The 24,372-nt window shown below is 37.0% G+C and overlaps 1 protein-coding gene across 10 annotated transcripts in view; it reads right to left on the bottom strand.

Moving 5' to 3' along the window:
- LOC126484604 (FK506-binding protein 5-like) overlaps positions 1 to 24,151 on the bottom strand; it is a 216,535-nt gene extending 192,384 nt beyond the window's left edge. For 5 of the 10 annotated variants that reach the window (XM_050108174.1, XM_050108177.1, XM_050108175.1 and 2 more), the window contains exons 1-4: positions 23,731 to 24,150; positions 16,994 to 17,344; positions 11,848 to 11,972; positions 5,453 to 5,596 (exon numbers count right to left, since the gene is read on the bottom strand). In XM_050108174.1, coding sequence (XP_049964131.1) covers positions 5,453 to 5,596; positions 11,848 to 11,972; positions 16,994 to 17,344; positions 23,731 to 23,872 — 762 coding nt within the window. In that variant the 5' untranslated portion in view covers positions 23,873 to 24,150. Of the gene's footprint in view, positions 1 to 5,452; positions 5,597 to 11,847; positions 11,973 to 16,993; positions 17,345 to 23,730 lie in introns of all 10 variants that reach the window. The other 5 variants (XM_050108171.1, XM_050108176.1, XM_050108179.1 and 2 more) reach the window with 2 other exon arrangements.
- Positions 24,152 to 24,372: the final 221 nt, after the last annotated feature.

Raw genomic sequence — 24,372 nt, 5'->3', positions numbered from 1 at the left:
TACACTGGTACACTGCTCCGCCAGCGACGACGCCATGCTCGTCGCAGAGGCATTGCTGTGGCACATTAACACAAGTGAACGTAGCAAGCCAATGCCCAGTGAGACACCCAGAGCTATGCGTCCGCACTCCTCGACGTTCGCAGAGCGAATGACGCTCTGTGCTGCGGCGCAGCTGGACCCCAGTAGCACTTATCGCAACCACAACTTCCGGTCACCACGCGCTCGCTGAGCGACAGCGCAGCTTATCAGCCCGACTGGAAGTGAATTATAGCTCAACACGGGCTTAGTAATACTAGGGCCCGTGTTGCCTGGCAGCCTCGTCTGATTTGTTACAGTGTTTTTCTTAATGAGGAATAACCAGAAAGATATTCACCTGTGTATTTCTAAGAATTCACCATATTTTGGATGGAACAGTTTAAAGAAACATCACCACAAAGGAAGGCTGTACAAAATTCTTCACAGAATGGTGAATAAGACTGGCAGGATTCCCATAGTTATTGCTACAGTGTTTTTCTGTTTTCAATCTGTTGTGTTGTATATTTGGATTACTCTGTTACCACATGCTGCTGAACATTAAATGACTTATCCACAGTTACTCTTATGTCACACAGTTTACAATACCGTATTTTACCAGCAGTCAAAAATACTCTCTCACCACACTGAGATTTTATTTTAATATTCTGCTTCACTTTCGGCATTTGTTCCTCAACTGTTCTACACACATGTCCAACTTCAATGCGATTGAATAACACAATGAGATACTTGTCTGTATTCCAGGATCCAAAACAGCTTAAGCATTTGCTATTGCATATGGGTAAAGTCCATATGGCGAATTCAAACAAAATAAGGGAGGAAGGCAGATATTTGCCATTTTCCAGGAAACAAAATGAGATGCACATATCTGAGAAATGTAACATGCAAGAATGAAATTGCCCTTCTTGAAAGAGTAAAAATATTACGAATGTTATCATTTACTTATGAACTTGTGCTCTATCAGAGAGAAACGGGCATTTAAGCATAAATGACTCAGCAAATTACAGTACTTACTTTAGTTGTTTTCATAACAAGTGTTTATATGTATTTAACTCTTTCGCAGACAGCCATTTTTGAGTGCTGTGTGGCAAAAATGTTACGCATATTTATATTGTTAGGCTGTGTTTTATTTAAACTCCTATCTCATACGGTACTTCACTTGATTTGAAATACGTAAAAATACTATTTACCCTCAAAAGTATGCAGTCTATTGTGAGTCACTCACATTGTCATAGTTTTTTATACATTAACTCGACTTGACTACGACAAACCAAACAAAAAGTTTCAAAAAATTGTAAATTTGAACGTTTCCATATACCTATTACTGAATTAATTTAAGACGGCTTACTACCATCTACAGAATCTATAAACATTTCTCAGTAAAATAACAGAAGGAAAATGAAATCTGTGTTATTATTTAGAAAGATAATTATTATTTATTTGAAGAGAACATTACAGTATTCTGATGTATGCAGTATCACTTAATATTTATGTTTTGGAAAACATTCACCAAATAACCCCTTGTTACACATTGTACAAACAGTTCATTTTTTTCTTCCTTCACTGGAGTATACACGACGCCTTGAGCCTTTCCTCTGGAAGTTTTCTCCAACATGGAGAACCACTAGGATCATTATTTAAATGTTTTTCTTGTGATGACGCCACTGAGAAGGCTTTATTTGCCATTACAGTAAGCAGATATATGGAGAGAATTTTCCTTTATTAAGTACTTTAATATGTACAATTTCAGCACCATTCTTGACATTGTGTTGAATGCTACCTTTTTCTTGTAATGAAGAGTACTCCTCTCATCCAAATAGGCATGCAACATCATGCCAGATGTGTGTATTTTATCATCCTTGTACTGGTTGAACTGGTATATTATTTCTGCCTTTTTTACTATTTCATTTTTATATTGACTTCAATTTCACCTGCACCAACATTACGTGACAGTAATCTCGCATTCCACTGACATTATAATAAATATTTTAAGTTAAGATTCCTGCAATTTTTTCTGTGTGCCAGTCTACCACCACCATACAGTAAAAGAGTATGATTACTATTTTGATGACTTCTTATTCTTATTATCTGCCAGCAAGGAGTTTATGTTACAGACATTTTCACAAGATAAAAGATTACTTTGGGAATAAGTCAAAATTGATGTGAAGAGGGAGAACTTTGGTTATTTCAGGAAAGCAATAGAGAACAGTTAACAATAATAATAATGTAAATTATCTGCCTTTCCATAATGCACTAAACCCCTGACTAGCTGTAACTACAAATGCGATGAGCTTCCCTGTTTTATTTTTACATTTTAAGCCCTTGTATTGCCTCCCAGTTTCCAACTGTGAACAACATTTCTAAAAAAAAACATGCTGACTTGTGGTCTTTGTAATGGCAGAAAGGAAGGAAGAGAGAAAGTAAAGTAGATTAAGGTTGAAACTTCCTGGCAGATTAAAACTGTGTGCCCGACTGACACTCGAACTCGGGACATTTGCCTTTCGTGGGCAAGCGCTCTACCATCTGAGCTACCGAAGCACAGAAGTGAGGCTGTGAGGACCGGGCGTGAGTCGTGCTTCGGTAGCTTAGATGGTAGAGCGCTTGCCCGTGAAAGGCAAAGGTCCCGAGTACGAGTCTCGGTCGGGCACACAGTTTTAATCTGCCAGGAAGTTTCATATCAGCGCACACTCTGCTGCAGAGTGAAAATCTCATTCTAGATTAAGGTTGTTAGTTGTTGTTCCACACCTTAAATAGGAATTAGAAATTATCCAAGTACACAGTACACAGGCAACCTCCCCAGCGCATTAACACAGAATATACTGCCCAGTTATTATACAGGTCCATCTTCCACACCAGTTCTTCCCATGCCTTCCACAAACCCAATGCCAACACAAACCAGCCACAGATCATCATTGTACTTACCACCCAGACCTTAAATTCAATATTATATTTGCCAATGCTACGATTACCTCCTAGTATCCCATGATGAGTGATCTCACCAAATACTTATTTTCATTGCCAAGGTTTTCCACAACATACACAACACCCATTATATTTTAGTTCATTCCTACACTCCTCCTGCCACTAGTGTCCACCACTTCCCCACACAAGTTGGCAGTGTTAAATCACAATTCTTCACTACTGCTGAAAGTGCATACCTCTCTATACTTCCTTACTAGTACTTGCTCCCCCCCTTTGGTGCCAGATTACTTTCCTCTCACCCCCCAACAAACAGTTCTTCCATTGCTGCACAGAAGTAGTGCACATAAGCAGATGAATGAAAGCATTAATGGTAGTATAATGTAATTAGATAGATGAAAAACCTATCCACCAAGCAGCGGCAGGAGAACACATACAGAAAAGGTATTACTATTGCATGCTTTTGGAGCCAGTGGCTCCTTCTAGCAGAAAGGGGGTTGAAGGAAAAGGACTGGTGAGGTTTAGGAAAAGGAGTAGAATTCAGGAAAGTCACCCAGAACCCCAGCTCAGGAAGACTTACCAGACAGGATGAGAAGAAAGGGCTGATTGTTGGGGACTGCACTGAACGAGATTTGAAAACCTTTGAGCTTAAAAGTGGAAGATAGAGTAATATGCAAGACAGATATTACTGCCAAAATAAAGTGCATGAGTTAATAAGTGCGAAAAGCTAAGCGCATTGGATGATATATGGGAGGAGGAAGACAACGAAAAATAGACAGGTCAGAAAATGAAAGATGTGGAAAACTAAAAGGGAGTTATGGCAGGAATAGTTACGGTGTAGAAATGCTGAGACAAGAAATTAACACAAATTGAGGTCAGAGGGGGGCAAGAACCAAGGACTTTTAGTGCTAGTTACCAGCTGTGGAGTTCTAAGAAACTGGTGTCTGGAGGAAGAATCCAGATGGCCTGTGTGGTGAAACAGGCACTGAGGTCATGACTCATGTAGAGCATGCTCTTTAACGGGATATTGTGTCTTGGCAGTATACAACAACTGATAACTTGGTGGTAGTCATGCTAACCATTTTCACTTCAGACTTCACTGAATGTAATTACCCCACCGGCCTAGTTCAAAAGCAGATTTCCTGGTCATCATGTCCAATTCTGGTACTGCTGATCCCTAAAAAGATAGGAATACACTACTTGTCTGTCAGTATTATCCTGGTCTTCAATGTATTAATCAGCTGCTTCCATAAGGCTATGAGTTCCTAAAATCAAGTCCTTAAATGAGGTCCATTCTGTCAGACATTTCGCCCACTACATCTATAGTAGTTTTTCATCAACCTGCCAAAATCTGCAATATCCTTGTCAGACCCTATGCTGCTCCTCTACCCATTTCCCAACCCAATGGCCCCTACCACTGCGAATGTCCCTGTTCTAGCACCTGCCCTATGCAGCCTCCTACCACCACCTATACCAGCCCTGTAACTGGCAGAACATATAGTATATCAAAGGGAGAGCCACCTGTGAAATGACACCTATACCACATATCATGTAAAGACTGTTCGGCTTTTTACACTAGCATGACTACCACCAAGTTATCAGTTAGGATGAATGGGTATAAGCAGAGGTTGTATACTCTCCACACACAATATCCTGTTACAGACCATGCTCTAAAACATGAGTGTCATGACCTCAGTGCCTGTTTCACCATACACCCCACCCGGTTTCTCCCCCAGGCACCAGTTTCTCACAACTCTGCAGATGGTAACTGGCACTACAACATGTCCTTGGTCTTGCCATCCACCTGACCTTAATCTACATTAATTTCTTTGGTATCAGCATTTCTTCATAGTAACTATTCCCTTCTTAACTCCCTTTTAGTTTCCTACAGCTTTCATTTTCTGACCTGTCTATTTTTTGTTGTCCTCCTCCCACCTATATCTCATATAATGCACCTAGCTTTTCAATCTTATGACCTCGTGTACAATGTTTTGACAGTAATCTCTGCCTTGCATTTAATCCACCTTCCACCCTGGGAGTTCTGGTTTTCAAATCTCGTCCAGTGCAGCAGTCCACAACAATCAGCCTTTCCTTCTCATCCTGTCCAGTAAACCACTCCAGAGCCTGGGTTCTGGGTGACTTTCCGAAACTCTACCTCTTATCCTAAACCTCACCAGTCCATTCCTTCACTCCTCTTCCTTCCCCTTCAAAACTTCTGTCAGAAGAAGGAGCCATTTTCTCTGAAAGCTTGTGAATTGTAATACCTTTTATAGGTGAGTTCTCCTGCAGCCACTTGGTGAGTAGATTTTTTTATCTATCTAATTACACCACATTTTGAAAATGGATTACTTTCATTGACAAGCGGTAGTATGATTTTCTCAACTTTAACTGTTGCTATGCATCATCTATCACTCATCTGGTAATGTGTGGATGCCTGACACCACATTTTGTTTTAAAAATGATTTTTTAACCACAGTACAACTACAAAAATAATACCTACCTTCATTATGGTATACATAAAGAAGATGACAATTCCAATTGTATACATGGGCATAATTATTCCCATTGTACCACCAGTCTTGGGGGCTGGGACCACATGACCGGCACCACCCATGGGAGGTCGCATGCCAGGAATAGGGCCTGGCTGAAATACCAATGACAAATTAGAATCAACTTTTATCACTGTTTTGTTATTTTATACATAATCACATGCACAGATTCCCTTGGTTTATTTTCAGTTTTTACCTATCCATTTCACATTCCTTCGCTCTTTCATACAAACCATTTTATGTGTGGCTGTCTATAACTTGTTTTTGTTGCATTTATTGGACTCTGTAGACTGCAAAAAGGATAAATGGCAAAGCTTGTGACAATGCAGGTGGATATTTTCCTTTTATTGTATTTTTTTACTCCCAAAAATAACTAAACATTTTTGCTAATTTTTATCTCATTTCCAATACATTTACTTGTTGATTTGTGACACTCAGAAATCTCAAGTTCTTGTTTGTACCAAGTTTTACTGCAATTTGTTATTCAGATTCTTATTTCAAGTCTTCCCATTCCATCTGCATAATTAATTTTTAGTAGGATACAGTTAACTAAAAGTTACACTGAAGTTAGCACTATAGTTTGAGACATGAAAATCTTTGTGAGCTACTACTCATATGGGGAAAGTGACCCCACACCATTTGCAACTTAAACATTCCCACCGTCCTATATATTATTTTAAATTACCTAAAGCTCATTATCTTCCAAAATAATTAAATTTAAATTTCTGGCCCACCGCTATTTGCCACTGCAGATTTAGTCAAATTCATTGGTAGGTTCTGGACTTTGACAGCATTTTTTTGCTACCCAATTTTTTTCTGTAATATCTAACACTTAGCATTGGTTAATTAATGCACTGATTCATAGTTTATGTAAATGAGGGGTTTCACAAAGCAGCAGAAAAATAGTATCTATGTATTTTTATAAATTTGTAACTAGCAACATTTTCAGTAATACAAAATTCTATTAATTCTTTTACATCATCAAATACAGTAAATTACAACCTAGCCATATTTCAAAGCATTGCAAGTTTGTTCTTACACCTACCTATAAGTAGTAAAGTGCCATCCAAAATAGTCTACCTGCTGTTTGGAAGTGAATAGGTCTCATTGTTTGACTCAATTACACATGTTCTGTATACAAAGATATACAGTCTGTTCAGTGCAAAATTCACAAACTTTGAAGTTCAATTACGTATAAGTGATCTTTGAGACCTAAATTAATTAACATTCAAATTGAACTGTGATGTGATCCACAAGCACTGTGGACTATTGTTATCAGATTGAAATATTGTTAGACTCAGTTATTCATGTGATGGACTCACTTAAATGAACCACTGAAGTGTAATTGTATTTAACAAATTTCCAAGGGATTGTGCTACATTTGAACTGTATTATCATAACTGAGAGCTGTGGTATTTTCATATAAATAGGAAAATTATTTTGTGCCACAATAGACTATGTTACTTCAAACTCTAATCGCATGTGATAGCCCACGGACTTGCACTAATTAAGGTTTACAGAGAAAAAAACTGGTCACTGTAATAAATAACTGAACTTCACATCGAATAAAGTGTCTGTTAATGTTAACTAAATTGTTGGCATCATGTACATCAATGAATAAACACCATCTCACACTTATGTGAACTTTCAGCTTTACTGTGGTCAAGAAGAAGTGCTGCTAATGAGGAGAGGCTGCAAATTATTGGTCAGTTCTTGTCACAAGCTCCAGACTGGAAAACACCTCTTCCTATGAGACCTTTATATGGTGAACAGTGCTTCTTTCAAATTACAGTAATAAAAGTGTGGTCACTGAATAGTAATTATGTAGGGAAGATGATTAACCCAGAAAGCATGGAAAATTGTTTCTAATGTGAAAAAAAGTAGTTTCTGAATTAAGATACCTGCAGGTCTCTAGTGTATCATATATGAAAGGAATACTCTAAGCAGCCACTGTCATGAGTTTTTTCCTTAACAATGGTACATCTTTAAATTTTTTCAATACATCTGAGCTGAAGATAATGACATTTCCCATACCATTACAGGTATTTATGATAGTAATTTGATGACACTTTTGGCAGTTGGGGTGGGGGGAAGAAGGCATGGGAAGTAGTTCATTCATCTTCAGACTGGTTTGATGTGACCTATCATGATTTTGTCCAATGTGGTAATCTCTGCATCACAAAGTAGCACTTCCACCTAATGTCCTCAATTATTTGTTGGATATTTCCACATTTTTGTCTTTCCCTACAATTTTTACCATCTGTGGCTCCATTTAGTAGCATGGAAGTTATTCCCTGTTTTATCACCTTGTGCTTCCCCTTAAGTTAGTGTTCTACTTATATTTCTTTCTAAACATGTGGAGAACCACCTCGTTTTCTATTTTACTAGTGAACCCGCAAATGTTTTGTAGTTGCTAAATATGTACAGGAATTTAAGATACATCCCATACTCCTTCCTCCCCTCTTTGCCATCCCTTCCTTGCCCCCCCTCTTTGTCCTTCTCATCCGCCTTCCCCTCTCCCTATGCATCACCTCCTCCCCATTCTCTATGTCTATTTCCTCCACCCCCTCCCCCACATCCTCTTTCCCATCTCTCTAATCTTGAGTCTTGTTTATTCTAAATAAAACTGGATCGTGAATTGAAGCTGCTAAAAATTAATGGGTCACTCAGTTGGGATCATTAGTATATCAGGTATGAGACTGAGCTCTCCAGCTGCAGGGACTGTGAGAATAGTAGCTTCAATGATAGTATTCCACATACTTTTAATCAGTGAATGATTCGGATTACAAATTTTTGCACAACTGAGAGTACATGCTGGCAGTAATACAATCATAATCCAATAAGTCACGAACACAACTTCCTTGTTTTCTGTAAAACAGATGCGAAGGAAGAAACCAAAACAACACATATGGTTTGAAATTATATATAAGGACAAAGAATATTTATGCGAAAAAATATGTCTAATAATTTACATGCCCTGCTATCTTAATTCAAACTGACTGCAACAAAGAAAACTAAACTACAAATTTTTACAGCACAGAATTTTCTTTACAACAGCTGTTTTTAACAGAAATCTTGTACATTGTCGTTTAAAAAAATATACAGCCTATGTCAATCCAAATGCTTATTACTGTATTGTTTAAGAATCTGAAGTAAATCAGTCAAGTACTTTTAGAGATTTCCAGTAACAATGTTAAACAATGGCTTGTCTTGATGTAGTAGTAGTAGTAGTAGTAGTAGTAGTAGTAGTAGTAGTACAGATTAGCTCATTTAATTTTCAGCATCCTCCAGTAACAACACATCCCTAACAGTTTCATTACCTTCCCTTTGACTGCCCCATAATCTACGATTAATTTCCAATGCTAAACTCCAGATAATTTTGTTAGAAATTTCTTTCTTGAATGAAGGTCTATATTTGATATGTGGGGACTTATTTTGGTGGGTACACTCTTTCTGCTGTGGTAGTCTACTTCTTTTATGCTCCTTGCTTTGCTTATCCTGCACTACTGTGCTTCTCAGAAAGCAACCGTCGTTCACTTTGTCTTCTACATAGTTCCCAATTTTTATTTGAAATTTTTCCTATTTTTCTACTCCTCATTACTTTCATCTTTCTTTGGTTCAGTTCCATTTCATATTCTGTATTCAGCATACTGTTTACTCCATTCAATAGGTTCTTTAATACTTCTTTACTTTCAGCGAATGAGCATCCTAACATATAATGCTGGTGCAACAAGAAAATCTGACAATGGACTTGCAGTACTGTGTGGCTGATGTAGCATGGAAGTTATTGTTTACAAAGTAAAAAATAGTGCTAATATGATGATAAGCAAATGTGTTTTGAGTCATGAAGTATTTGGGAATATTGACTTCATGTATGGTTTCATTTGAATAAATGAGCGATAGATTTTTCAAAAGTCAAGTGCAGTTGTTTTAACAGAAAATGCACATCAGTGAAGAAAGGGGGAAAAATTGCATACTGCTTCCCTATAGCATCATCATACGAACTGATATGCAAGATGGTTAAGCCTGCTTCGGTGCAACTGCATGCCTCCTTATTTAACAAGGCAACTAACAATCGGTTTTAGAATAAGAACATATATCAACCATTGCTATTTCCTGAATAAATACTTAACAGAGTTCTTGCCATGTGAGATTTGTATTTAGTCTTAACCTTTCCACAGCTTCTTCTGTCGTCAGCAGTAGGAAATCACTGAAAGCTTGACGCTGAATACAAATCTGATGAGGCAAGAACGTGTGAAACATTTATTTGAGAAAGTTACCACTTTCTGGTTGCTTTTGGAAACAATACAAACTCATCACACTCCACCGAATGGTACAGGCTCATCATTTGAGCAATCTTCCAATTTATGATATGACAACTTTGAGAAGAACAGACCATGAGATTCTGCAAAATGTAATAGCTCATGAGGACTGACAACCTCTAAAGCAGGTTAAGGGGGCAATTAAGATAACAGCATAACGTCAACACAAAATCTGTATTTCTAGTGTCAACAGACTGCTTTAACTGACAACATTTTCAACAAAGAGTGCCTGTTTATGTTTTATGTATGCTTAACTGGAGAAATAGCTGAAAAAAATTAAAAAAATCTGCAAAGAATGAGTAACTAAAACACTTGCTGTAGCAAATACATTATGAATTTGAGAATTTCTATTCCATTAAACTGGTTTGTGAGCAAAGTTATTGCTAACCAAGGAAAGAGCACAAATAATGGGTACTGTGATGGATATCTGATAATTAAAGAAAAACTGATAGAGGAAAAAAATTATTTCTACAAAATGAAACTTACTAATTCTCAACACAATCACCACCAATAATAACACACTTCCCCCAGCAATGGATTAGTTTTTTTTTTTTATATACTGGATGCAAGACATTGTCTTGTTTGAGCCACTTTCCCATAAATTCTTTGATCTGCTTGTTATCTTTCAGACTCTTGGCCAAAATGGTGAAACCAAGCACCACCACACATTTAAAATCTTTTTAAGAAGAGGGTCACCTACCCTTTCATAGTGTTCTCTCAAGCCTGTTCACACTTTGTGGCTTGTTTCCTTGTGTTTTTGCATTAACTCTTTTGTGATCTTGTACTTGTTTTGCTGTACTTAAGCTCGTTACTGAGAACAGTATGAATGGTGCCAACACTTACAGCAACTGCTTTTGTTATATGTTCAACTGTGACAAGTTGGTCTTTGTGAATAATGTCATGAATGCTGGTTTTAAGTGAAGGAGCTGACACTTCAACTGGCCGGTCGGAATGCTGCTGCTCAGTCATTGACGTTTGATAGTTTTTGAACTGTTCTACGCACTTCTAACCAGTTCCACAGTTTATACACAGTTTATACAACTTTCACCATACTGTAAAATCATTTTGCAAACGATTTTGGATGGTTTTCAACCTTCAGAAAGTAACAAACAAAACACTGCACATTTTTCAACTAATGTGGAAGCTTCAAGTGGACACACCACTGTTAAATGCAGGGATGTAAACAAAACAATTTTTACCTGTCAGCTGTTCTCAGCTCAACCCAGTGATGCCAACCCAAAGCAACTGAAGTACAAAACAATTCCTACAAATTGTTTCATTTCTACAACAATTTGTCTTTTTTAATTACTGAACGTCCCTCATACTTTTACATCTCTTAACAATTCTGAAACTGAGAAACACATCAGGAGCTCAGGAGCTTGAAAGAAATACAGGTAATCACACACTCCACTAATCTGCTGAGCTTCTCCATGATTCGAGTTAGGAATGATAGGTACAATCAGTTGTATGGTTTAAACAACAAACCACCATAATCATAGGACAGAAAATGAGTGCTGAAAGTAAGAGAGAGTGTTAGCTTCAGACAGTTTTAAAAATACTGTCTGGCTCCCTGCTAATACAGTTACTAGCAAGAAGCAGTTCATAAATCCTAAAATAGAACACGCATTTAAATGTGAGGAAATTTTTGTAGTGTGTTTAGACAGTAAATAAATACATTGTAAGGTCACTATACTTTTGGGAAGAAAATAATTAGGTATAATTCATTTGGAAACTAATTAATACAGTAAACACCCAAGTGAGAGAAAAATTAAAATATGTCATTATTCAGAACCTACTAATCCACAAAATGCCCAAATACGAGGTAAGCTTACTCTGTTACCAATACATGCCAACCTTCCCCCTCTCAGCCATACAGTTTTCCAAGCTCAATAAGCTTAGTGTATTCTGTTTATTGCTCCCTCTGTCTCCTCCAAATGATGAGTAGCATTAATTTCTCTTTCTTAAGCACAGTAAAGTGCCTTAATTACAAATCACAAATTATAAGAACTGATGTTTTGACTTACACGCCCCTCCTTTTCAACAATCCTAGGAACAATGTGGGACTGTGGAATAGCTCGTCCACGTTCCCTGAGAGCTGGATGCAACATATCAGGCCGCAGATGGGGTGGTCGCTCTTGACGTATGGGTCCTGTCACAAAAAATACAATGCACACAGCACAAGATCAGTTGCAGTGAAACAAAGTAATTCTAATCAATCTGAGTGATTCAGACTAATAAAACTTGACAATATCTGGCTATGAAAGAATCATATAGTATAGTCAACTTTCATATTCAAATACAGTGTCAGCATTATATTAATGACTGAGCAATCTAAGCATTGTGCACTTTCATAATCTAAATGTGAAAATATCTTTGCAAAGTAAGTAATTCATAGCAGTAATATAAATTATAGTTAATAATTTCAGACGAAGACAAATGTTTGCATTCTGAAATTATTTGACTGAAGCCTAAAATGGCTTAAGTTTGTTCTATTTCTAACGCTGCTTTTTGAGTTGCATTTCTCCTCTGGTTACATGCGGAGCAGAACTTCGACTCTCCATTTTCTTCCTCTCCACCCACTGCATTTCTTTATTTCTTCTGCTCTCCTATTCTGCTTCGCTGCCTCAATCTTTATCATCTTCACCACATACAATACCTCAGTTTTATTTGCATTAGTTATCAATACAAATTCCCCTCTTAATACACTGTGGTGTAACTTCTGCAGAAAATTAACGCAATATATTATATTATACATTAATGTTTGACTTAATACACTAGTGGTATTCTATGAATAAGGTGAAGTCTGAATTTCTTCAAAGTTGTGTGTGATGGCAAGATTGTTTCAACATCTTGTTAGATATTTTATGATCTCCTGGCACATAGCAAATTATACTAATGCAATCAATATCATGCCACAAAGCACTCTTCCAGCACTGGGTAGCTAATTTTGATGGACTACATTGTTAAATTCAAATGTGGTTGCTTTTACCTAGATTGTTTGCTTATGAGGCATTAAAAAAACACCAAAAGATGGAGTTAAGGAGGGAGGGGGAAATGGGGGGGGGGGGGGGGGGGGAACCAAACTGGCCGAATTTGGAGCAGGAGAGGGACCACAGGACATTTTAATTTCCACTGTCTATACTTTCACAAATAAATTCATAAATCAACCTTGTCAGCATGGCCAGGAAGGTTTCAGGATTCACTCTCATAGCAGTGGAAGTTCTAAAACATTGCAACATTTTTTTTTTTTTTTTTTTTTTTTTACATATGAAATTTCATCTTTTTTTCCACTTACTATTGCCTGCATTTGCTGCTATAGGTACACTTTTCTTCGTAAGTACAGAGATTTTTCAATGAATTTTGCACAGCATACAAACCATACTTGCAGGTATATGAAACTAGAATTTTCCAAATCTATTAAAAATTGTGGTAAAAATTGAGACTTAGCTGTACAATTAGAGGTTTTTCTAAACATGAAGTTTAAAATGTAACAGCTCATCCAATTTTTCATAACTTACATAAGTTCTACAGTTTCATACACATGTAGTAAGTATTGTTCGTATGCTGAGCAAAATTCACCAAAGAATCTCTTATTTACGAAAAAATGTACCTGCACCAAAAATGCAGCCAACAGTAAGTGAAAAAAAGATGAAATTTCGCACGTAAAAAAAATTATTTTGTTATGTTTTTGAACTTCCACTGCTATGAGTGTGAATCTTGCATCCTTCGTGGCCATTCTGACAAAGTTTTATGAATTTATTTCTAAAAGTATAGACAGCGGAAACTAAAATGTCCTATGGTGCCTCTCCTGCTCCAAGTTGGCCTGTTTGGGGTCCTACCCCTCTCAAGTGAGCCTATTACTTGAAAGGAACATAACCATTTAAGCAGTACAGTGAATTTTCTTCCAATCTGAAGTAGCACAAACATTAATGGTCAGTAAAATTTAAGTCAGTCAATTATATCATCAAGTATTAGACACATGAAATACATGGCACACTGTCAACACTACTGTGGCAGTATCATGAATACAATATCACCCATATCTGACTGCATAAACAGTATTCATTAATCAACATTTTAAACAGGGTTCTTTTTAATATATTAAAGATTTCCACACACAATTCACCTATGACCCCATTATGTACAGATTGTTAGGAACCAACAATGAAAACTCAGTGCATAATGCTACATTCACTGTTGTGTTAAGTAGACATAACACCATAACAAATGCACATGTTTATACCACAATAACAGCTCAAGGAGCCTGTCAACTTCATACGGTATTTCAGAGGAAACAATAATGAAACTGAGCCATGTATTGGCTATCCTTAACCCAGCTTAAAAAGGGAAATGGATAGGTTAAAGTTGATATACTGGGAATTAGTGAAGTTCGGTGGCAAGAGGAACAAGACTTTTGGTCAGGTGAATACAGGGTTATAAATACAAAATCAAATAGGGGTAAGGCAGGAGTAGGTTTAATAATGAATAAAAAAAATAGGAGTGGGGGTAAGTTACTACAAACAGCATAGTGAATGTGTTATTGAGGCCAAGATAGACATGAAGCCCATGCCTACTACAGTAGTACAAGTTTATATGCCAACTAGCTCTGCAGATGACGAAGAAATTGATAAAATGTATGATGATATAAAAAAAATTATTCGGATAGTGAAGGGAGACAAAAATTTAATAGTCATTGGTGACTGGAATTCAATAGTAGGAAAAGAGAGAGAAGGAAACGTAGTAGGTGAATATGGATTGGGGGCAAGAAATGAAAGAGGAAGCCGCCTGGTAGAACTTTGCACAGAGCATAACTTAATCATAGCTAACACTTGGTTCAAGAATCATAAAAGCAGGTTGTATACATGGAAGAAGCCTGGAGATACTAGAAGGTATCAGATAGATTACATAATGGTAAGACAGATTTAGGAACCAAGTTTTAAATTGTAAGACATTTCCAGGGGCAGATGTGGACTCTGACCACAATCTATTGGTTGTGAACTGTAGATTAAAACTGAAGAACCCGCAAAAAGGTGGGAATTTATGGAGATGGGACCTGGATAAACTGACTAATCCAGAGGTTGTACAGAGCTTCAGGGAACAATTGACAGGAATGAGGGAAAGAAATACAGAAGAAGAAGAAGAAGAAGAAGAAGAAGAAGAAGAAGAAGAATGGGTAGATTTGAGGGATGAAGTAGTGAAGGCAGCAGAGGATCAAGAAGGTAAAAAGACGAGGGCTAGCAGTAATCCTTAGGTAAAAGAAGAAATATAGAATTTAATTGATGAAAGGAGAAAATATAAAAATTCAGCAAATGAAGCAGGCAAAAAGGAAAACAAATATCTCAAACATGAGATTGACAGGAAGTGCAAAATGGCTAAGCAGGAATGGCTAGAGAACACTTGTATGAATATCAAGAGCTCAGATGGAAACCCAGTTCTAAGCAAAGAAGGGAAAGCAGAAAGTTGGAAGGAGTACATACAGGGTCTATACAAAGGCGATATTACGGAAATGGAAGAGGATTTAGATGAAGATGAAATGGGATATATGATACTGCATGAAGAAATTGACAGAGCACTGGAAGTTTGAAGTCGAAACAAGGCCTCAGGAATAGACAACATTCCTTTAGTACTGCTGACAGTCTTGGGAGAGCCAGTCCTGACAAAACTCTACCATCTGGTGAGCAAGATGTATGAGACATGCGAAATACCCTCAGACTTCAAGAAGAATATAATAATTCCAATCCCAAAGAAAGCAGGTCTTGAGACAGATGTGAAAATTACTGAACTATCAGTTTAATAAGTCACGGTTGCAAAATATTAATGCAAATTCTTTACAGACGAATGGAAAAACTGGTAGAAGCCGACCTCGGGGAAGATCAGTTTGCATTCCATAGAAATGCTGGAACACAGGAAGCAATACTGACCCTACGGCTTATCTTAGAAAATAGATTAAGGAAAGGCAAACCTACGTTTCTAGCATTTGTAGACTTAGAGAAAGCTTTTGACAATGTTGACTGGAATAATCTCTTTCAAATTTTGAAGGTGGCAGGGGTAAAATACAGGGAGGGAAAGGCTATTTACAATTTGTACAGAAACCAGATGGCAGTTATAAGGGGCAAGGGGCATGAAAGGGACGCAGTGGTTGGGAAGGGAGTGAGACAGAGGTGTAACCTATCCCCGATGTTATTCAATCTGTATATTGAGCAAGCAGTAAAGGAAACAAAAGAAAAATTCGGAGTAGGAATTAAAATCCATGGAGAAGAAACAAAAACTTTGAGGTTTGCCAATGACATTGTAATTCTGTCAGAGACAGCAAAGGACTTTGAAGAGCAGTTGAACGGAATGGACAGCATCTTAAGAGGAGGATATAAGATGAACATCAGCAAAAGCAAAACGAGGATAATGGAATGTAGTCGAATTAAGTCAGGTGATGCTGAGGGAATTAGATTAGGAAATGAGACTCTTAAAGTAGTAAATGAGTTTTGCTACTTGGGGAGCAAAATAACTGATGATGGTCGAAGTAGAGAGGATATACAATGTAGACTGGCAATGGCAAGGAAAGAGTTTCTGAAGAAGAGAAATTTGTTAACATCGAGTATAGATTTAAGTGTCAGGAAGTCGTTTCTGGAAGTATTTGTATGGAGTGTAGCCATGTACGGAAGTGAAACATGGACAATAAATTTTTTGGACAAGAAGAGAATAGAAGCTTTCGAAATGTGGTGCTACAGAAGAATGCTGAAGATTAGATAGGAAGATCACTTAACTAATGCGAAAGTATTGAATAGGATTGGTGAGAAGATGAGTTTGTGGCACAACTTGACTAGAAGAATTGGAGGGTGGCATGGAGAGTAAAAATCTTAGAGGGAGACCAAGAGATGAATACACTACGCAGATTCAGAAGGATGTAGGTTGCAGTAGGTACTGGGAGATGAAGCTTGCAGAGGATAGAGTAGCATGTAGAGGTGCATCAAACCAGTCTCAGGACTGAAGACCACCACCACCACCACCACCACCACCACCACCACCACAACAACAGCAACAACAACGACAACAACGACAACCACCCAGTCCGTCGTGTACCTGGCGGGTGTTAGTTACTACTATACTAAACACCATATTTTACTTGTTAGTTTGTTGAGATCAGACACACGACACAAAGAAATTACTGCTTACGTGGTGCACTGAGTATCCTCATTCTTCTAGGTGCCCCTATTAAAGAAGGCGGGACACCAAAATTTGTTTTCAGGCAAACTGATATATTGAATGATCTTATGCCATCCAACATCTGTTTGTAACTGTGACCAAGTCTAACCCTTTCATTTAAAAAGGCTGTTATGTCGACACCACATTTTTCTAAGACATCAGACCTACAAGTATTGACCATTTCTTTTGACCATTTTCCTTGCAAGAAAGCTGCATTAATCTTTGGATTTAATTCACTGTGGTGGTGTAAAATGTTGCCACACATCTCCATCATTATTTTTATGGCATTGATATCAGTTTCAAAAATCACATCGCAGCAAGCTGAAAATTTCAAAAAAATAACAATAATGACTTTAAATAACTTACAAGACAAATGTTTTACGATGTACATAAGCATTCCCATTTCTTTTTGTCTAAGTGCTTATCAGGGTTTGTCTTTCCAAAAATTCTGTAAGAAGGAACACTTAATTTACATAAAATATGAAGTTGTTAAACCTATCATATCCATCATACAACTAAAATAAAAATATTGATAATGTAATAACTCAATACCACCTGTGTTACTTTTTTCTACTTTTTCTAATTTTGATTATTCAAGTCACGACATTTTAGTGTATCATGGAATGTTTGTAAAGGAAAATATATGAAGTTGAAGTGATGGCATTTATCATTAGTAACTGTTCAAAACACCACATTATGCCTAGATACAGTTTCACTACATGCCAGCATGGTCAACCCCATGTTGGGTCCTAAACTTTAAGATCTCCATTGATATTTGTTAAGAGCTTTGGTTAATTAAGTTGAGGTAGTCAATACTACTAGCAGAAAAAAGTAGACCCTTGACACAAAGTTGCAGTTAGGATCAAACTGAGGCAATTATTTTCCACAATGTGGATTATTATGTAATATATAAACCATGTCATCATACAACTTTACTTTGAAGTCTCAAATTAGCCTGAATCACCAAGTCTAGCATTCCCAGACTGTAAATCAACAGTCGCTTGCATCCATAAATCACCCAGCAACTGCTAACATTGTGCTTTTGTTATTACAGTATTTAAGCTTTCAACTGACAGCTGTCAAGGTTTAGAAAACCATCATCATGAACTGAATTATTGGCTCAATTGTCCCAAGGCACAGATCACTGTAATGGAGAAGGTAGATAGAAGCTTTGTATGTTGAGGTCTGCAATTTCAAAGTGTATCAGGTGGTTTAGCACATCTGCAACATGCACCATTGTGGCTCCAGAAAGTTGTATGCTCTTAACTCTCCAGAGTAATTGTACCTATGTTTACAATCAGCCTGGCTCAAAGTTTCTAGTTCTCCAATTACCCAACCATATTTTTCTAGTTGTGAATTGTGCTACTTTATGCTACAGGATACTTTGCTTGCCAACAGTTCTGGTTACAATGTCAATATGCTCCCTGATGTTGGGGGAACTATCAGTGAAGCAAAATATACTGAATTTCTCAAACTTTGTGTCCATGGTAAGCATACGTTTATTACATACCGCAAAAGGTAAAAGACGCTGTCTTTACAATTGTAATGTTGTCCAGTCAGCAGTTGCAACACAAAAATAAAATACCATAGTCTATGGTAAAAGTGTGTGTAGCTACTGACAAGGGTAATTTCCAAGAACAATCGCCTATCGAAGTCGCGGGGTCCAAATGATACATATCGAACACGCGGTCGTAAATCGATCATGCGACTCCGGCGGTGGACGTTGTGATCAATTATTTGTGATCGTCATTTTTATTTCTTTCCTGTCGTTCCCGTAGTTGCTCTAAATTACATACCTCTGTGAATTATTTGTGAGCTGCTAGCGAAAGCCAAATGATGTATGTTTTTAGTGAATGGGATGTCTGGTGTTCTTGATGTTTCTTTGGCGGATTCTCTCACATGGAAAAATCTAATTCCATATTTATCCAGCGTAGAAAATTGTTTAACTTTTTGTCGCAAATATGGAGTACTACCAGATGAGGGAAGAAGGGACTGTGTAGGCTGTGGTGGTGCGAAGTGTGTAAAATTTCGTAAGAACAGTTTCTGACTCTTCCAAATTATCCATCCAGACCACCGTAATGGACTTTAACATGACGACAACACCGACGACAAGGGAGGTAAGTTGTCTCCTTTGCAATTGCAAGTATTATTTAACACTCGTTTTGTCATTGCTGTAGTGACCACCATAAGCATACACACAATGCCCGCCACCAGAGTTGCATGATCAATTTACAATCGCATGTTCGATATGTATCGTTTGGACACTGCGACTTCAATAGGCAATCATTCTTGGAAATTACCCTGACAAGATACTACATATTCAGATTTTAAAGTGATACTGAGGATAGCTGTGGCCAAAAGAGATTGTGACATACAATTAAAAAGAAATAAAATAAAAATACCAATCAGGCCTGATATTATATGGGCTAAAACAAATAAGAACAACATTTAATCATACAGTGAAAGACCACAGTGCATGGAACAGTCTACAGACCTTTATCCAAAATTGGATGTCACATGATTTATTCCAGGTTTATGTGGAAGAAAGGCACAAAAGATCGAAATTGAAGGCTTTTGGCCAAATTTATCTGTGGGAAAGAAAAGACTAACACTCTGGGGGTGCAATGGTGACTTGCTGTCAAATCATGGTGGTCTAATGCTAATGCTATGGTCTAATGATAATGCTACCTGGGAACAGCCCCATACAGCAGTTGTGATGATATATTTACATTCTGATAGAGTTTGCTGTCCATCAAGTTCCTTCCTCTTCCCTTTTTAACATGTTCATACCACTCATAATACCCACCAAGTCAAGATTCTGCTCCTATGAAGACATTGCAATATTATTAGTACAGTAAACTTTTCTTTTTTCCCCATATACAGGTTTCCAGGTTCTCATGAATTTTTGGTCTTATCTTGTTAGTGGTGGCGATTACGTTGGATTGTGGTTGGACATAGGTTTACCATCACTCAGGTTAGGTTATCTTTAATATTAGTTGTATGAGTGAGTTTTGTTTTGTTGTTCTGTGGACTGTTTTAGATAGGGTAGCGAAGGGTTGGATAACAATTTGATACTTTGAATGCATTTGTTTTTGTAAGAATGGGCTATGTTTTAGCTACTGTAACAGTCAAGTGAAATTTGCGGTACCAGGTTTTTGAATTGTATGTGAGCTACTGGTATAGTGGTCAAACGAACTTTGTGATACCGATTGTTATTCAGTAATGCTCAATATTCAGAGTTTCAAGGGCTCTTTTTGTGTCATTATTCTTATTGTTGCATATTCAGTTTGTTCCTACCCAAAACCCCCATACTTCACACATTTACCCTCATTACTTACATTCTATTGTTGGAGTTAAATATCTCAAGTGTTATTTACATTGTTCATGGGTGTAATGAGTGATGTCACAGTCTTCATATGGTATACACTTACAAAAAGTGTTTCCACCATCTTTACATCAACGGTTGAAACAGATGGTTGGAATCTCAACTTTTTGTGGTGCCCATATTTCAAATTTTTCTGTAAGGTCATTGAACTAAAAGAACTAGAAAAAGAAGCACAGACATCACAGAAGTTCAAGAGTGTACAGGGGAACAGGGAACATCTCCAACAAAAAAGGTCAACACATACAAAAGTTAAACATAACAACAAAGTAATCATTTATAAAGCTGTGTATGGCAAAGAACCCTTAATATCGGACATGAAAACATATTGAATGACAAATACAGGATAATGAGGGGGGGGGGGGGGGGGGGGGGAAGTGTGATGGATGCAAATCAATACCTATAACAAATCTGACAAGCCACTCCAGATGATTGTAAATACTTCAAATCCACAATGTCTATTCTGTAACATCCAGGCCATTACGAAGAGGATATGAAAATTCTGCCGCTTCACAACAGCACAATTTTCAGATCCACTTGGTGATGGCCTCGATATGAATATACAGTTGTGGAATAACTGCAATCTGAACATGGGGAAACTAATAAGAAAAAGTGTTTAATGTAGCATCTGACATTAGGAAACACACACAAACCAAAGTTCCAAGGTGATAAGGACCTGAATTAAAAAAAAAAAAGCATTTGCTGATAATACAATCTTCTCTGATAACAAACAAGAAGTAATTCAACATGAAATAGTAACAAAAAGAAAATGACACTTCCAAATTTCATACTGAATACAGTGTGTGGAAGAAACCAAACAGATTCAGAAACCAACCTTCGGTTGTCATTGTAGAAAAATTATCCCAAGTTGACAAATTCAAATATTTAGGTGAGATTATTGAACCAGCAGCATTAAAGGCTAACAAAGAAACAATTTCAAAATTATGAGTATACATAATCCCTATGAGAAAATAAAATGTGCCTCAGATAACAAAAATAAGATTCTCGTAAATCCACTGAATAGTTTCAGAAAAGGCAAATCTATACAGACAGCTCTTCAATTTCCTAAAACATTTTTATAAAGCTATTGAGAAGATGGAACTGATCTGTGGATTGTTTTTGGAGCTTTCCAAAATGTTTGCTCTTATAAATCATAATCTACTACTGTGAAAACTATATAATTATGGCGCCCATTGCATTTCCCATGAGCAGTTCAACTCATATTTAACTAATAGGAAAGAAAGAGTGCAAATTTCTCAAGATGGAAATGTGCACCATTCTGAATATAAAAAAAGTTAATTATGGGCTGCTCAGTATTCAGACTATTGTTAGTCTTGGTTTTTATTAATGACCTACCACAACATTTTTCCAACAGCTGATACTATATTAGTAGTTGATGATACCAGCTTCATTATAAATGGGAAGAATGATTGCGAGATGCCCCCCCCCCCCCCCCAAAAAAAAAAACGATAAAACCGCAGAAGTGGCAGAAAAATGGTTTAAAGATAACTGTCTAGGTTGTCAATGACAAGAAAACTGATTGGATGAACTTCAACCATATAAGGAACAAAAATAGGACCAAGGTAAAAGTCTCATTATTGAATAGCCAAATTCAGCAAAAGAATCGTATAAAATTTTTAGGGTTATGGGTGGATGAGCATCTAAGATGGGAAAAATATGTAGAAATGATTAACAAATATTAAGCAAGTACTGTTGCATATTAAGAATGCTTAAAGATTGCTGCAATACCGAAACAGTGTTAAGAGCTTATTACGCATACATACATACATACATACATACATAGGCTACATACATACATAGTCTACCAAGATATGGTATAGTATTCTGGGGAAATATCTCTTTTGCAAACCAGTCTTTTAAGCTTCAAAAGAAAGGCGTAAGATTAATAAATGATGTTGCTTACACAGCATCATATAGAGGCATATTTAAGGAACTAAAAATCATGACCTTAACATCTATATTTATATTTGAAACTATCTGCTTCATTAAAAATGATCAAGTTTCAGTTTTTAATATTCAGATCCACAATTATCAAATACGGAACAGGGATGACTATCATAAAGAGAAACGAAATCAGCAAACAAATTTGACAAGATAGAACAACGTCTTGAGCTGTAATTAATAATCAGGAATTTGCCGAGAGGTCTCCCGAAGAAGCTACAGTACAGAAGATGAAACACAAAGAAACCATGCAAGTAGAGAATATTACATACTGGGTCTAATGTTCAATGTTTCATAACAACACAACAAACAACACATTTGCTCTATTCTCTCTGGACACTAGTAGGCAACAAAGTGATCATACTAGCAGAAGAGATGTATCTTCCATGTCTCTTTCCATGCTGAGCATTTCTATTTGCTTTCCCTAAAAGTTTAACAAGACTATGCGTACCTTAAGTAATTATCAAGAATGGAACTAAATATTTCCCCCACCCCCTTTTTTGGTGATTATTACTGTGTCTGCGATCCTAAATATAACTGCATCTCATGTCTTCACGAAACACAAGGTTATGCCAAATGTAATGTAAGTGTTGTGGAAACAAGTAGCACTATTAATGAAACAAATTGTCTTGTCAACTGACCAATAAGCTTTTCCAACAGATTTCATACATCAGCCAAATCATTTCGAAAATATTCCACAGAAAATATACAAAGTACTCCAGTCTTCCAATTCTCTCGGCATTTTTAAAACGACTGTTCATGAAAAGAAATGATTCTTCACCGCAGATGGAAGTACTGTAATACACCCAAAAATGTGTGATGGCATCCGTAACTGTTCATGATATTGTACAAGTGGATGCTTTGCAGGGGAAATCTTTAATGTATGGGCTGTGTATTACTCCAACCCACCAATTATATATTATTCTGAAAAAACAAAACAGTTGCGCGCCATTATATGACAGATGCAACGCAAATTTAACACATACGTCTCTCACAGTGTGTTCAGTCTCCACTGTACATGACATGCCGTCAACCAACTACATATTTCACTGAAGATTTTTACAGTTCTTTTAATAAATGTTGCACAAAGTAAATATGGAAACATTTTAATATCTGCGTATCGTTAATTAAATAAACAGCCAGTTTAGTGCATCAATTGCCTTCTAAGAAATACACTGATCGAATACCTTTCTTGTAGTGCAACAAAACCAACCAGAACCTTATGAAATTATAGACTTTTAAACAAATTGCCACGCCATTATTTCGTTACAACCGTGTAGTACAATCCTCATTAATGGGGGCTTCTGCACATTACAACGAAAATAAAAATAAGCTCCAATGAAAAGTTTTTTTATACGCTTACCTTGAGATTGATCAAGCGGTGCTCGATTGCTGATGGAAGATTGCAACATTGGATAAAATAATTTTGGCCATAAGACTGCAAAACAGCCCACCACTATAGCCAATATAAAGACAGTTTTCGCGGTTCCGAACTCAACCGGCATTTTCGAATGTTTGTTTCGTTTAGATGTATCAAAAACACTTTCATATGTCGTCTGCTACAACCCTCCTCTGCAACATATCGTTCTGCTTCGAATATTTCAACCAAATCCAAAGATTACGTAGGTCACACTCGATCTCTGACACTCATATTTTAACTCGTTGCTATATTCTGAAATGCATTCACTGTAGCATAGAAACGTCCTGCCGGAAACAATTGTGGTCCCAGCCACCAAGGGGAAATAAACTCTTCTAAAACTGTCATTCGTAAACCTAAAAATAGTCTCACCAGGCAGATGGATATAAAAAGAAACTGCGCAGTAAGGACCAGAGATATACGCACCAATTTTTCTAGTATAGCAATCATGGAGGTAGAATAACAATGCCGTTAACCACATCTACAGAATAAATTTTAAGTACATTAAAGCAAAAAGAAAAAATCTCAAAACTATAATAATATAATTCTATTCTCTTACAGAAGAAATATAACAGGAGAAATATATCT

The sequence above is a fragment of the Schistocerca serialis genome, chromosome 6, assembly GCF_023864345.2.
Source record: "Schistocerca serialis cubense isolate TAMUIC-IGC-003099 chromosome 6, iqSchSeri2.2, whole genome shotgun sequence".
NCBI classification, from domain to species: Eukaryota; Metazoa; Arthropoda; class Insecta; order Orthoptera; family Acrididae; genus Schistocerca; species Schistocerca serialis.
The sequence above is the reverse complement of the archived record's forward strand: the minus strand, read 5'-3'. Positions and strand labels throughout refer to the sequence as shown.